The sequence below is a fragment of the Oratosquilla oratoria genome, chromosome 43, assembly GCF_046742065.1.
Source record: "Oratosquilla oratoria isolate Oo_2021 chromosome 43, ASM4674206v1, whole genome shotgun sequence".
Lineage (NCBI taxonomy): Eukaryota > Metazoa > Arthropoda > Malacostraca > Stomatopoda > Squillidae > Oratosquilla > Oratosquilla oratoria.
The window spans coordinates 32,762,568-32,780,067 of record NC_134819.1 but is presented as its reverse complement, the minus strand read 5'-3'; the positions used below and the strand labels follow the sequence as shown (position 1 = coordinate 32,780,067).

Here is a 17,500-nt window from a genome sequence, read left to right as displayed (position 1 = left end):
AAGTTCCTGAAGAGGTAGCCCCCCCCCCCCCACACACACACACGGCGGAGGTGGAGGTGAGGGGGAGTTGGAAAGAATGAAAAAGTAAAGGTTTGGGAAGCGTCTGAGACTGAGAAAGATTGGGTTTAGCCTAAGGAATCATTAGTCTAACCGCAACACTCGAAGGCTCACGCCAACAAGACCCCCACGCCCGCACGCCCACAAGAAGATTTTCCCAGACATTACGTATCCAGAAGACCGTCTTCAACCTTCTTCTTCTTCTTCTTCTTCTTCTTCTTCTTCTTCTTCTTCTTCTTCTTCTTCTTCTTCTTCTTCTTCTTCTTCTTCTTCTTCTTCTTCTTCTTCTTCTTCTTCTTCTTCTTCTTCTTGTTCGCGTTCTTGTTCGCATTCTTGTTCGCGTTCTTGTTCGCGTTCTTGTTCGCGTTTTTCGCGTTCTTCTTCTTCGAGTTCTTCGCGTTCTTCTTCTTCGCGTTCTTCTTCTTCTTCTCGTTCTTCGCGTTCTTCTTCGCGTTCTTCTTCTTCTTCTTCTTCGCGTTCTTCTTCTTCTTCTTCGCGTTCTTCTTCTTCTTCGCGTTCTTCTTCTTCTTCGCGTTCTTCTTCGCGTTCTTCGCGTTCTTCTTCTTCGCGTTCTTCGCGTTCTTCTTCTTCGCGTTCTTCGCGTTCTTCTTCTTCGCGTTCTTCTTCTTCGCGTTCTTCTTCTTCGCGTTCTTCTTCTTCGCGTTCTTCTTCGCGTTCTTCTTCTTCGCGTTCTTCTTCTTCGCGTTCTTCTTCTTCGCGTTCTTCTTCTTCGCGTTCTTCTTCTTCGCGTTCTTCTTCTTCGCGTTCTTCTTCTTCGCGTTCTTCTTCTTCTTCTTCATTCTTCTTCATCTTCTTTTCACTCTCACTATCAGCATCCGGTTCGGCCTACGTTTTTCACTTGTACCACCTGGCAAAAGCCCCACGTTTTTTTTTTTTTTTTTTTTTTTCTTGAAGAAATATATTGGGAAAACCATTGGAACCCTTGTGGCCTACAACAAGGCTTGATCCGCTCGCACCTGGTGTGAGTCCGCGTTTGTATCTCTTCTAAAAAACTGTTGTTCAATTACATCAAGTATCCAATTAGAGTTTCTACTTTGAAGATGTCGTCTTTGTGCTGATACTAGATGTTCTTTTTCTCTGTAAAATAAAAAAATGTTAGACGAATACTGAATGTCAAAATTTATAATCAGTAATATTTACAAAATAAGATCCTTTGAGTGAGCTACATTTATTTAGCTTATCAGGGTTTTTTTATTATTATAATTATGCATTGGTTCATTTTCTTATCTACTAATTTATCTATCTTTATATGCTTTCTTTGTTTATCTAAGTATTGCTTATCTATATATTGTCTTTTATTTATACTGATCTACGTATTACTTATTTTTTTCTATTTACCTAATTACTGAAATTGACAATTTATTGTTTTATCGATTTATATCTGTGTTCCTTCTGTTTCTTCCACATATCGCTTATCTACATTTTTTATGCTTATTCCTTTATCTAAATATCCATCTGTTCATCTCCTAATTTATTTAACTTCACGTATCTTCTTTTTGTTTTTGCTAATTAGCCGGCTAAGCTTTCGTTAATCTTCTTAATGTGTCTTTATATGTGATCAACACGATTCTCCTTCATTTTCTCTTCCTCCCCATTCTATGCAAGTCTTCAATTTCATCGGAGGGTCACGCTTCAGATGAGTAAAATCAATTGGCGGCAAACAGAATGTACTAAGGTTCGTTACACATCTATCGACTTTTCGCCGTACGCCGTCCACGACACGACGTCGTGCTCTCCAATAACCATGGGTGTCTATAGACGTTTTCGAACGTGGTCGTGCTAGTGACCTGCGAAAACGTCCATAGATACCCGTGGTTGTTCGAGTGCACGACGTCGTGTCGTGGACGGCGCACGGTGAAAAGTCGATACGTGCGAAACGAACCTAAATGTGGAGGCACACTAGGTTAACATGCTACTCGCTTTTGCTACTGCGTTTGAGTAAAACCCGACTTCGGTTCTAGACTTCTGAGAATATCTCAACAACGTATTTAGCATTCGTATTCTATGGTGTTTAACTTTTCTTAATTTGCCATTCAATTTCACATTATATGACGCAAGAGTAATTTGACATTTGGAATTAAAAAAAAAAAATCGTAACCGAAGTCATCTCTACTCAAACCTACTAGCAAAAGCAAGAAGCATGCTAGCGAAAAATGCCTAGCGTGCTGCTAGCTTAAGGTGACCGATGATGCCCATAATCTGAATACTGTAGAATAGCCTGGTATCACCCAAAACAAAACATATTTTATCACAGTAGTAGAGGAGCGAATTCAGTCTTCGAACAACTAGTTATGGAGTTAAGGAAGTTCAAATCAATATTCGTTTGACTCCACATCAAGGTTGAATGCTTACCGTCACTCCACATCTTAAAAAAAAAATGTAATGAAAACTGTCACACATGCAATTGTGTTTGATGCGAATGCTTATAAGGAAATCTACTTGTTCATCATCATCCTCTTCATGTTCTTCCCCGTATCAGGTTTAGGCTCCAAGTTTAATGTTGTTGACATTTTAGGGACTTTAGTGACATCCCTACGGACCCGAGGCACGCAACATTCTTGTAGGACTAAACCAACCTCAGCTAAAAAAAAAAAAAAAAAAAAAAAAAAAAAAAAAAAAAATAAAAAAAAAATGCTCCCCGGCTTAAATCTCTCTCTCTCTCTGACTATCTCATAAGACTCCGCAATCTTCAGTGCGATGTCGTTCCCAAAGATAGAAGCGCTGGTTATTATCTAAAAAAATCTTCTTCTTTTTCCACTTCTTATTGTTCTTTTTCTTCATCTCCTCTGCTTCCTTTGCCTCCTCCTTTTTCCTCTTTATCCTCTTCCTCCTCCTCCTTTTTCCTCTTTATCCTCTTTATCCTCCTTCCTCTTTTTCCTCTTCCTCCTTCTTCTTCTTCTAATTCACCTTCACCTCCTCTTTCTGTTTCTCCTTTTTTTCTGTGTTCTTTATTTTATTCTTCCACCTTTATTGACTTGATTCTGTTTCTACCTTTCTCCCTCCCCCTCTGACGTTGTTGCTATTTTATTGGGTCATGGCGCGTCTTCTCCTCTCTTATTCTCCTCCCTCTTGTCCTCACCTCCTCTTTCATGGACAACTCGTCCTTGAGGTCCCTAAGTCATCTTACATCTCCTTCGTCTTCAAGTCTTTCTCCATCTCCATCTCTATCTTCTTAGTGTAATCAGACAAATGCTCCTCCTCCATTCTCCCTCTCTTCCCCCCCTCCTCTTTCTCTTCTTCCTCATCTTTTATCTTTTCTTTCTGTTTCTACTTCCATTTCCACTTTTATTTCGTGTTCCACTTCCGTTCGTTCACTTCGTCCCTCCTCTGTGATGTTTCATTCGGTTTCCACATTGTTTCATTGGATTCAACCAACACCGCCAACAATACTGCCACTTCCGCCATTGCTACCATCATCACGATTATCATTATCATCACCATCATCACTATCATCTCCAGCATCACCATCATCACTATCGTCACCATCACTAACATCAATATCATTACCATCATCAATTTGATCACCGTCATCACTATCATCACCATCATCACTATCATCACCATCACTATTATTACTATCATCACTATCATCACCATCATCACTATCATCACCATCATCACCATCATCACTATCATCACCATCATCACTATCATCACTATCATCACTATCATCACCATCGTCACCATCATCACTATCATCATCACTATCACCATCATCATCACCACAATTACCACCACAATCACCACCACAGCCACCATCACCACAATCACCATCATCACATTATCACCACTATGACACTCACCATCATCACCACCACTTCCAACACCACCACACCACAATCACCACCACAGCCGTCACCACAGTTCTTGTCATCACCATCACCACCACCTCCTGTCTCTCTTGTTCCTTCGTTCTTTTATAGAAGCAGCGATGGTGATAGGCTCCATGGTGCGATTTCTCCGTCTTGGCTTTTATTTGTATGCTCAGAGAGAGTGGCCAAGTCGCTTCAGAAATTGGAAGGATCCTCCCACTCCCCCACCCCCAATCACACCTCCCACCTCCTCCATCTTCTACACTCACCACTCTTTCCTCCTCTCCCTTTATTTCACTCCCCCCCTCCCCTTCCCTCCCTTTCCCTCCCCTCATCTTCTCCTCCCCTCACACTATCTTCCTCTTCTTCCTTCTCCTCTCCTCTCCTCCTCTTCTCTTACCTCCTCTCCCTCTTTTCCTTTCCCTGTCTTCCTTCCACTCCTTACATCTTCCACTTCTTTGTCATTTATCCTCTCCCTTATCTTGTAATCTTATTTTTATCATCATCTTATCCTCCACTCACGTCTCTCCTATCTTCCTTCCTTCCTCTCCCTTCCCTTCTCCATTTCTCATCTCTCCCCTCGCTTTCTCTAGTACATTCCTCTCTTCTCTTCAATTTCCCTTTCCTCCTCTCTTCTCTTCAATTTCCCTTCCCTCCTCTCTTCTCTTCAATTTCCCTTCCCCTCGTCTACTTTCAACTCGCTCCCTAACCTTGCTCCTCCTCCCTTCTCTCCCTTCCCCTCTCCATCTTGTCTCAGTCCTCTTCTCCTCTCCCTCCTCTTTTCCTCTCTTCTCTTCTCTCTATCCCTTCCTCTTCCTGCTCCTCCCATTTCCTTCTCTTTCTTCCTCTTTCTCTTCTTCCTACATCTTCGTTCACTGGTTTTCATCCTTTCCTTGAACAAATTTAGGTTTAAGAATGAAACAGGGAGGAACTGGTTTACCAACAGGCTGGTTAACAAATAGAATAGACTTAGTAACCACGTAGTGAGTGCTGAAACTGTTCGTTGTTTTAAAAGATTAGATAACTTTATGAATAGGGATGACACGTTGTAAGGGACATGGAACTGCCTTGCGCAGGCCTTATAATGGTTTCTTGCAGTCTCCTCATTTTTATGCTCTCTTTCCCTGCTACCACTATCTTCCTCTTTTCTGCGCCTCTCTCTTTCCTCTACATCTCTCTGTCCTCTCCTCTCTCCTCCCTGGCCTGCTCTTCTTGTAGTCTCTTGCCAACCCACCCCCTTACATCGCTTTCAGCCACCAAGCGTTCTTTGTGTTTGTCCCCGTCTTCATTCGCTTCCTCTTGTTCTTTCTTGTTCCGCTTGTGGGCGAGAAAAGAATCTACATTTGATTTCTGTCGCGTGGTTCCCGCCCATTCTTTCCTTCCTTTTTTTTTTTAATTCTGATTCCTTTTTTTTTCTACCTTTATTCCTCGGAGGAAACTTGCGTTTGACTCTTTTGTACCCCAGTCGGAAATTACTTTTTTTTTTTTTTTTTTTTTTTTTGAGGATAGGGGATAAGCAAGTCTTCCATTGCTCTTCTCGTTCGTTTCCCCCTTCTACCTCTTCCTCCCATTTTCTTTCTCCTTCTCATACTCATCCTCGTTATCATCACCATCGTAATCACCTTGAGGACGGAAATTATGATGACTCTTGAAGGCTCAAAAGAGGTCTCGTTACCGAAGTCGCTAAGAGGTTCCTCAGGTTTGGTTCCAAACTCTCTTCGTCTTTATGTGGAAATAGTACCGATAAGAACATAAGAATAGAAGAGGCTGCTAAGATAAGACCGATAAAAGAATAAGGACATAAGAATGGAGAAAACTACAAGAGACCACTCTGCTAGGCAGTTCCATGTCCCATACTACCTGTCATCCCTAGTCATATAATTATCTAATCGTCTTTTAAAACAACGAATAGTTTCAGCGCTCACTACATGGTGACTAAGTCTATTCCATTCATTAACCATTCTGTTTGTTATACCATTTCTTTCCTGTTTCCTTTCTAAACCTATGATAATCCCCGTCTCTTTATGGAAAAAAAAAACTTTAATTCGTTCTATTTGCTCATATGGAAGCTTTTAACACATTTGTTGGTAATGGATAAAGAGCAAAAGTTCTTCGGATTTTTTCTTTCCCAGTGCAAATAATTTCATCACCTTTACTCATTTTTATCTGTATATATATTCTTTACCAGTTGATATGTTAGCCTTTTGTCCACGTTTTGAACTCAAGAATTTTCGAGCAAAATGAGCTGTTCTCTTGATTCTTCCAAGCAAGTGAAGTCTTTTATATTATTTTTTTTAATTACCACCATATATTTTTATTCATTTGGAAGGTAATGCCCAACAAAGAAGAAGCCACAATAGACTTCTGTTCCCTTTATAATGAGCCAAATAACTTATGAACTTTAAACTGAATATATTCTTATCTAAATATAAAAAAACAAAGAATTGAAAAAGGCAAATGTAAATACTCGATTGATTTTATAACTACAAATCTTAAAGATCAACAAAAAGCCAAAAAGTGTAACAATAAACCTTTCAATTAAGTGACATCAGACACTGTCATTTTTCCTTACAAAAAATTAACAAGATGACGCAGACAAAAAAACAAAACAAAAAAAAGTAAAATAAAAAGATACAATAGATGTATGTCACAGATCATCTTTTTACTTTTATCACGATATATTAGAATGTGGAATATAGCCATAGAAAACAAAAAACATAACATAAGAACATAAGAATGAAGGAGATTGCAAGAGACCATAAGGCCTACACTAGGCAGGTCCGTAAAACGTATATATATATATATATTATATATATATATATAATATATATGTGTGTGTGTGTGTGTGTGTGTGTGTGTGTGTGTGTGTGTGTGTGTGTGTGTGTGTCTGTGTGTGTGTATGTGTGTGTGTAAAGAAAAAATAACAAAACATAAACGATTTCTTATACCCTGTATCTCTCTTTGTTGGGTGGTGGCGTAATCGGAAGCATGGTGCTCTCGCATTCGCTAAGTTGTGGGTTCGAATCCCACACTTATCTCCGATTCCCAGCAGCCACTATTACCTGCCCCAACAGTCTAAGTGCATAATAGGGCATAGTCGACGGCTTCGGCCACAGCTACTCAACCCCTCCTGGTGTAGTAGTCTCCTCACCCCAAATCCCTTTCTCTCCGTCCAGGTGATGGAGGATGCGGTGATTGTGTACCCAACGGTGTCCGAGGACCACGAAGACATGCCGCTCTACACGGCTACGTTGGGCCTTCGCCTTCCCGCGCAGAGGTCCCTCTTCGTGCACGACTTCCTCCATGTCAAGTAAGTCCACTAAGGCTCATTTCACATGTATCGACTTTTCGCCGTGAGACGTTCACGACACGACGTCGTCATCTCAAGTGACCATTGGGTATCTATATACGCTTCCGCACCTGGTCGTGGTCGTGACGGGGGGAAAGTGATCCACAACCCTTGTTCAACCATCTTCAAATCTGTTCAACTCAGTATATAGTAGTTCTCGAGGGATCAAGGTCAGTGTGTTTCAGACTCACTCCTTCGGATGAGTAAAATCACCTGCCGCAAAAAAAAATATATATATATACACAAACACACACACACACACACACACACACACACACACACACACACACACACACACACACACACACACACACACACACGTGCGGCCGGTGCGTTATTACAAAATTGCACTGGATTAGGTTAGGTCGGGTAAACCAAAGTCACACTGACATAGACAGGTGTGCGTGGCTAGCGCTTCAGGTCTAGCCGCGTGGGCGAGACAACGTGCGCTCCACGCCACGTGCTTGTCGTGGTTTCCACAATATATATACATATATATATAAATATATATGTGTGTGTGTGTGTGTGTGTGTGTGTGTGTGTGTGTGTGTGTGTGTGTGTGTGTGTGTGTGTGTGTGTGTATGTGGCATGCTTTGTAGGTCAGCTCACATTATGCAGCAGCTGACAGGTGGGACTTTGTTCTGAAAGGGATACCGAGTGATCCCGACCTCATTAGGTCGGGAGACTTCCACTCAATTATAGAAATTTATCTGCGTTTAATTAGAACAAAGCCTAGAAAGTGCGTGGCTTTGATGGAGTAGGTTTTATTGATTTATTATTTTTTTCTATTTGTTTATTTGTTTATTAACTTGTTTATTCATATCTTATTGATCTATTTTTTCATTCATATATTCATCAATTTTTTATTTAATTATTTATATGTATTTATCCATTGGCTCATATTTCTATTTACTAATTCGCTTGCTTAGTTATGTTATTCGTTAATTTATTCATTCATTTATCCCTCTACTTATCTGTTTATTTATCTATTTGTTTATTCATATACATAATTACTTGTTTTTATCTACTCATATATACGAGTATATAGTATATACATATAGTACATACACATACACACACACATCCACACACACACACACACACACACACACACACACACACACACACACACACACACACACACACACACACACACACACACACACACACACACACACACACACACACACACACACATATGTATATATATATATATAATATATATATATGTATATGTATATATATATATATATATATATATATATATATATATATATTCATTTGTGGGTGCACCTGCTGCCTTAATGCTTGTTAACCGTCGGGTCGTATCGACTATTTAAATTCTATTCAGTGAATTGCTTCTCTGATGCTCGTTTCACACGTACTGGCTTTTTGCCATGCGCCGTCCACGACACGACGTCGTGCTCTCAAATAAGCATGGGAGTCTATGGACGCTTTCACACATCACGACTACAACCTCTTGTGAAAGTGTTCATAAACACTCATGGTTCCCTGAGAGCACGACGTCGTGTCGTAGACGGCTCAAGGCAAAAAGTCGATACGTGTGAAATGAGCCTAAGGCGCGCGTTTTTCTGTTCTGATTCGTCCCTTTTCGATTTTCCGTTGCAGAGAACCCTTTAGCAATGTTAAGAAAAAAATCGTTTTAACCCAGGAAGAACAGGAAAGAAAGGCACTTTTGGTTGGTAGTGACTAGACGGCTTCGCTGTAAAAGCAGTGCGTCGAACTCAGAGGTCCTGCAGCAGATACCAAAAGGGAATGAAATTGACTTCCTTTGATCATTCCTTCTGTCTCAGAGGGAATTTTCCCTTTTCAAGCATGCCACGGAACACCACGGCATGGATTGGAAGGTGTTCGAAACACAATAAGAATTAAAGAAAAAGAATATCTTAAGAGAAGCTTATACAACTCAGGACATTTGCCAATGAACACAAAATCATTTGTAAAGGTATAACATCTTTTCAAAGAATTCTCTAATTAGTTATTTAATAATGACGCTTAATTTCAAATTTTCTCTAATAGTTCTATTGCATTAGAAGATATCTGTACTGAAATGTGTTCTTAGAAATTAGCTCTTCGAGGCTGTAAAACCACTTTTAGTCTTCACATCATTTTCAAGTGTCTTGCACGACATTTGGATGAAATATTTTTTTTTGCATTCTTGAAATCGGGTAACGTATAAAAAGAACAGTTACTCACCACCACCAATAAAAAGCGGAATAGTGAATAGAATAAATATTATATGTATGTAAGATTTATACATGTATGTATGTATGCATGTGTATATATATATATATATATATATATATATATATATACATATATATATGAGACTTATTGACCCACTCTCGGAGAATGAGATAAGATGGACAGAAAATCTGTATATTTCGACCACTATCTGTGGTCCTCTTCATTTCTGCTGAAGATGACCATAGATAGTGGTCGAAATATACAGATTTTATGTCCCTCTGATCTCATTCTCCGACAGTGGGTCGGTAAGTCTCATTTTACAAATGTGCTGCTACATAATGCCTTCCTAATATATATATATATATATATATATATATGTATGTATATATATATATATATGTATATATATAATATATATATGTGTGTGTGTGTGTGTGTGTGTGTGTGTGTGTGTGTGTGTGTGTGTGTGTGTGTGTGTGTGTGTGTGTGTATGTGTGTATGTGTGTGTGTATGTATTTATGTATCTATACATTTTTATTTCAATCCTTTCTCCTTTTATTATCACTCTCCGAACTCTTCATATTCTGTTTTTATTCCATGCCATGACTCTCCCCACTTACGTAAACAAAGAGCCACTGACGCCATCTGTTTCTTTTCCCTGAGACGAATTCCAGATTTCTATCTCTTGGCTTCTGGCTCCTTCCCATTTGCCTTCATCCGCTTTCTCAACAGTCCGTTCCTATGTAATTCTCCGCCCTAATTCAAATTCTTCACTTGTATGCCTCCCACAGTGTCTGCCTCCATTTTTTTTTATTCGCTGCACAGACCCCGTTTTCTTCGCTCGCATGCAATGGCTGCTTATGATAGCACTAGGTCTATTATTTTTCATCTATTTATTTATTTATTTGTTTATTTATTTATTTATTATTATTATTATTATTATTATTATTATTATTATTATTATTATTAATAATATTATTATTATTACTATTGTTATTATTATTGTTGTTGCTGCTGCTGTTGTTGTTGCATTCAAAGTCACCCTCGTTTGGTACTTGAGTATTGTAATACGAATGAACTTCCAACTTGTTTGACAGGAAATTTTACGTGATTTTGTATGATTATATATTTTCCTGCAATTTCATGCTTGTTAACAGCTTTGGGCTTAGCCTTGTGACAAATAACTGTAAATATAAATGTTGCCTTTTCAGATCATTTTCTTTTAGTACCAGTTTGTTATCTTCTATGTTTTACTGTTTCCACGGATTTAGAAGAGTTGTCAGTGACTCTCACAGTAGAGATAAGCTAAAATCAAATTCATTTTCCTTACTAGTAAGAATGTGTAGTCCCGATGTCTCGATTTTATCACGGGGAATCTAGTATGAAGAAGAATAATCTAAATTATGACATCTTTGCAAAGAATACTTTTTCTTTTTCATTCTGTTTATCGTCGCGAACTTCCCCTATCAGGAAGCTAGGACGTAGAATGTAATGAACCATACCCTTGGTTCAACTCGCTGGCGGCAGAGGTCGAGCAACCGTCACCTTGACCTCCGCCTCTAGTAGTGACGCTCTAACCTGCTTGGGCAACTAGTACCCCTTGTTTTACCTCGATATATACAAATGGCTCGACAGCTAGAAACACAACGTTCCTCTTCCACTTGTAAACACAGTCTTTCACAATAAATCACTTCAGGCACGGAAACCTGGAGATTTTCCGTCCAATTAGTAAACAGCGGATGTCTTCAAGTGATCGACTCGACCATCAAGATAATGGATTCTCTCTCTCCCCTGCCACCCGGTTGTTCTTGACAGACACCACAACATTTGGCCTCTGCTACAGACTTTATGGACACCAGACACAAAGGAGCATAAGAGGAAGCTTTGTGTACCACTATCTCGTACAAGATTCTCCTCACCAACCAGGAACCCAAAGCCCAGATCATCATTTACCTAGAAATATTGGGATCCATATTTTGGAAATAAAGAATTAAGGTCTACCCTCTACTGTGATCCTTTAGGAAGTCAATTACATCTATCGTCACCAGCCAGGAACCCAAAGTCCATGTCATCATTTCCAAAGAAATCTTTGAATTCGTGATGTAGGCACAAAAAATAATAGTCTCCCCTTTACTGTGCACCTCCAGAAAGTCAATTACATATATGGTCAGTGATTGTCTGCACCGCATATCAGGTTATCTTGCTGTAAGTTCCATGACTACTCCCATATCCCTCACCCCCAGCCATTCCTAGATGTTCTCTTGAGGGTCGACGATGATTATGACCTCGTTTCATGTCAAAGAAGCTACTTTTGAACATTGTTTGAACGGCTGATTCTAAGTAATTAATGCCTCACAAGAATCAATCATTTTAGTTTTCGTTAGATGAACACTAGCGCACTGCAGCAGTTGGTAATCTACACACACGGAATTTGAAATTATTACGCAACTGATAGTAGATAATGGCTACACATATTACCTTATCTACCGTGTAGTCAAACAAGATATCTGAAAATGGGTTTTCTAGTCTACAGTAACATCAGCAGAAATGCCACCTTCCAGTAAGATTTTGATGAAACTCATATGTCGAGAACCTGCAAGATAGATAAGGAGGAGGGTGAGGATACTACATCTGGAGGCGTGTAGCTGCGGCCGAAGCCGTTACCTTTACTCTTTGCACTTGAAGTGTTGGGGCATGTAACAGTCACTGCTGGGAATCGGAGAGGAGGGCGGGATTCGAACCCACAATTAAGCGAGACCGATACCCGCATGCTAGCAGCGGACAGAAAATCGTGAGAAATGTCATCAAACGGGATGGTAGATCCATCCATGGATCCCCAACGCCTTGACCTCATCATCTTCCGTTATTCCAAGAAAATGTCTGATCTACTCACATTGGTACGCCTTTTTCTACGTGCATCAGATTGATTTTGACTAATCATCTTCACAACGGCTCAATCAAAACACGTATGTTCTCAGAACACAGCACTTTCACCTACGATCGTCTTTGAAAAGGAAAAACATTATATCCAACCAGAAGTGATTCTAGGCGACTTCTAATTTTAAAATCTCTCTATATAAAAAACTCCGAGCATGAGCTTCCACACACACACACACACACACACACACACACACACACACACACACACACACACACACACACGGTGGCGTGTTTGGTAGAGTCCCCGACTGTCACTACGGCGGTCCGGGTCCGAATCCTGCCCAGGGCTGAAATAATTTCAGTATCGCTGTGCTTCGAGTCGTTATTCCAACTTTCGTGGGCGGGGAATTGGGTGTGTGTGCGCGTGTAAGGTCATAGCATTACACATAGATCGGTCATACGAGCTCTGAGCTCTCTTCCGGGAAGTAAATAGCTGTCGATCACGAGTCCAAAACGTGATCCAAAGACCAAGGTGAATCACACACACACACACACACACACACACACACACACACACACACACACACACACACACACACACACACACACACACACACACACACACACACACACCATTTGTCACCTTCCCAACACACAGCATCTTTTGTTAACTGTATACATTCACATCTTGTACTGCTGCCATGTATATTTCAGCAAAGGCTGTAACTTCGAAACGTTGCAGGCTATATATCCAGTTCTTCAATTCATCGAGTTTATATGTATATATATATATATGTATATATATATGTATATATATATGTATATATATATATATATATATATATATATATATATATATATATTATATATATATATATATGGGAGTAATAGCAAGTACACACATGTGGTGGTCCTGAAAAAGGGACATCAGATAAGATCATCTCCATGCAGTTTGTCTGTACTATGAGATGCAGTTCTGAGGAGCTAACATTCGGCCTCTAGGCCGAACCACCACTTCTTTCATCAACATCAACTGTGTTTCTTCCACCTTTTCACTCAAGGAAAGCGGAAAACAGGCGACTGCTCCCCCTTCCCCTTCTACACTAACACAACACAGTAGTACAATGTTTGATGTCACAGATCCTTGAACACAAGGACCATTGCCAGCCACACACACACACACACACACACACACACACACACACACACACACACACACACACACACACACACACACACACACACACACACACACACACACACACATATTAGCATTACCCATAGATCGGTCATACGAGCTCTGAACTCTCTTCCGGGAGGGAAATAGCTGTCGATCACGAGTCCAACACGTGATCTAAAGACCAGGGTGAATACCAAGGTGAATACACACGCGCGCGCACACACACACACACACACACACACACACACACACACACACACACACACACACACACACACACACACACACACACACACACACACATACACACACGTAGCATAGTGATAGAGTTCCCGGTCCGGGTTCGAATCCCGCCTAGGACTGAAATAACTTCAGTATCGCTGCGCTGCGGGTTATTATTCCAACTCTCGTGGGTGGGGAGTTAGGTGCGTGTGTGCGTGTAAGGTCACAGCATTACCCATAGTTCGGTCATATATGAGCTCTGAGCTTTCGTACGGGAAGGAAATAGCTGTCGATCACGAGTCCAAGACATGATCCAAGACCATGCTAAATCACACATACACACGCATACACACACACACACACACACACACACACACACACACACACACACACACACACACACACACACACACACACACATATATATATATATATATATATATATATATATATATATATATATATACACATAGCATTCCTCTTGTCTAGATCTATTTCCCTCTGTCTGTTTTTCTGCATGTGAGTGTAAAAGTGGAATAAAAAAGGAGAACGATATAAGAAGAAAAAAAAAACGTAAAACACTTGAAATAAGCAGGAAATTTGGCAGCGGAATTTCGAGAGTTTGAAAAAAAAAAAAATCCAAGAAAAGATTTATCCTTCAGGTAAACCTGTAGAGAATCGGTACAATTAGAGAAAGGAAAAAGGAGTGAGATCTTGCGTGCGCGTGAAGTGCCAACATTGTTTGCTTCTTTTCTCGCTTTGTTGGGGGCAAACGTAAATACTGTAATCTGGATTCATGCACGCATGTGTATACACGACTCGGTGGCGCCGTTGATAGAGTACTGGATTGCTAGTACGGAGGTGCAGCTGTACCTGGTTCGAATCCTGCCCAGGGCCGAAATTATTTCGGTATCGCTGCGCTTTGGGTCGTTACTCCGACTCTCGTGGGCGGGGAGTTGGGTGTGTGTGTGTGTGTGTGTGTGTGTGTGTGTGTGTGTGTGTGTGTGTGTGTGTGTGTGTGTGTGTGTGTGTGTGTGTGTGTGTGTGTGTGTGTAAGGTCATAGCATTACCCATAGATCGGTCATACGAGCTCTGAGCTCTCTTCCGGGAGGGAAATAGCTGTCGATCACGAGTCCAATACGTGATCCAAAAAGGCCAAGGTGAATACACACACGCTCTCACACTCACACACACACACACACACACACACACACACACACACACACACACACACACACACACACACACACACACACACACACGCACACACATACACACCCTCGTGGCACTGTGGTTAGAGTTCTCGCCTGCCACTACGGAAGTCCAGGTTCGACTCCTACCAAGGGATGAAAAAATTTCAGTATCGCTGCGCTGCGAGATGTTACTCCAATTCTCGTGGGCGGGGAGTTTGGTGTGTGTGTGCGTGTAAGGTCACAGTATTACCCATAGATCGGTCATACGAGCTCTGAGCTCTCATCTGGGAGGTTAATAACTGTCGATCACGAGTCCAACACGTGATCCAAGACCGTGGTGAATCACACACACACACACACACACACACACACACACACACACACACACACACACACACACACACACACACACACACACACACACACAAAGTAGCTAACATTGCTTTTATAACGTTAATTGGCTCCTCTTTGTACTGCATTGTGGCTTCCATTTTTTTTGTTTTTTTTTACATTTCTCTCAAAACTCTAATAATGGCTCCTTACTATTACTCATCACTGCCATGTCGTGTGAATGATAATGAAATAGCTACAATAATGATAATGATAATGGTACTGAAAACAATGATAATATTATTTATTGTTGATAAGGATGATGACGATAAGTATGATAATTATGATGATAATGATTTATAATAAAGATAACTATTATGATAATGATAATGACAATGGTATGATAATAATAATAACAAAAATGATAGCAATAATGATGATGATAATAATGACAATAATGATAATAGTAATGATAATAAAAGTAATAGTAATAATTAATATTAATAAAACCCAGTGTATATCTGTGGGTGAGTCCGCTTTTTTTAACTTTGCAACAAATACACCTACCAGAACATGTAACACCATTTTAGGTGATGCCCAGAGCTAGAAAATAATATTTTGGCAATACTGAATTAATCAAATGAATTGAGAAAATATGATTTTTCAAGAGGCTTCATACAACTTCGTTGGAGTGTCCAAATTGCTTATTTCTCTGAAATTTTTAATTCATTTATTCATTCGTTTATTTATTGACCTATTTATCTAATAACTCATTCATTTGTCTATTTATCCATTTTTTCATGGTTGTGGCAATGTTACAGCAAAATGGCAGAACTGAAATGAAACTTTCGAAAAATATATATTAAAGTTTACATGTATGACTGCTAAATAGTGGGAATTACTGGGTTAAGATGACCGAAATATTATAATTTCCAGCTCTAATGACATCAGAAATTACCCGAATTATTTCAAACTAATAGGAGACTTTTGTCCTTTCATTTTGCATTATAATTCTAGGCAACACAATAGTGACCATTTGCAGCGTTTTTAAAAGATCAACATTAAGGTCACATATATATAAAGGTCATTAAATTAATAAAATCCAGATAAAGATATATTTACTACAATGAGTATGTAGGTAATCGTATACGAGTTGTCAAATGGTATAAAAAACATTGACCTTTAATGATTTTCAAAGGTCAAGTTTAAAGTCACACATATACAGAGGTCATCAAATGACCTTGCCTAGATAGAGAAGTTCACTATCAAACTACATTAAAATACATTTATCAGGTAAGGTTTGTTGTCCCAGGCATTTTTCTTTGTATATATTCACTACCTCCGTATAAATTCATAATGTAGCCGCGGTTTCCTGTGCCTTTATTTAATGCTGGGGCAGTTTCTGCTTCTCCTGTTAGTTTGTAATTCTTGAAATTGGAAGACGGAAGCACTTAAATTGGATTACTTGAACACAAAGCGTCTTGAAGGACCTCCACGATCTCGTTTTCTCCTAATTTTCTCCCCAAAGGTTGGTCTTTTATCTGGTGGCCACTTGCAATATATATATATATATAATATATATATATATATATATATATATATATATAAATGTGTGTGTGTGTGTGTGTGTGTGTGTGTGTGTGTGTGTGTGTGTGTGTGTGTGTGTGTGTGTGTGTGTGTGTGTGTGTGTGTGTGTGTGTGTGTGTGTGTGTGTGTGTGTGTGTGTGTAATGTATGAAGCAAAACCACAGAACATATACCAAAATGACAGTAAGATCTTTCGTATATTACATCTTCACATGTATTTCGTCTGAAGATATAATATATGAAAGTTCTTACTGTCATACCCTTATAATTTTCCTGTTTTGTCGTATACATACATTACGATGAAGGGAGAATTCTGATGTATATATGCACGTATATATATATATATATATATATATATATATATATATATATATATATATATATATATATCGGTCATTCTTGATGATATGGTAGCATTGGTAAGTTTACCCAAATTCTGAAAATTCTAATTTCCATAATTTTCTACCGAGAGTATACCATTATGTATTCAAGCTAAGTACGATGTAATTTTCTGGGGACTTGGAATATTTAATGAGGTATCTGTCAAGAGAGGTCCCTGTTTCATTTCTAATGGAAGAGATGACGACTGCCATCTTACAAGTAAAGTTCACTTCCATTGGCTATGGAGCGCCTGAAAGTCTTATGCTTACATATTAACAACA

General features: G+C 39.5%; 1 protein-coding gene across 1 annotated transcript in view; it reads left to right on the top strand.

Moving 5' to 3' along the window:
• The window catches only part of LOC143022030 (uncharacterized), a 165,799-nt gene that overhangs the window by 55,832 nt on the left and 92,467 nt on the right, over nt 1-17,500 (top strand). The window contains exon 3 of the mRNA XM_076179964.1: nt 7,067-7,200. Within this exon, the coding sequence (XP_076036079.1) occupies nt 7,067-7,200 (134 nt within the window). The remainder of the gene's footprint in view (nt 1-7,066; nt 7,201-17,500) is intronic.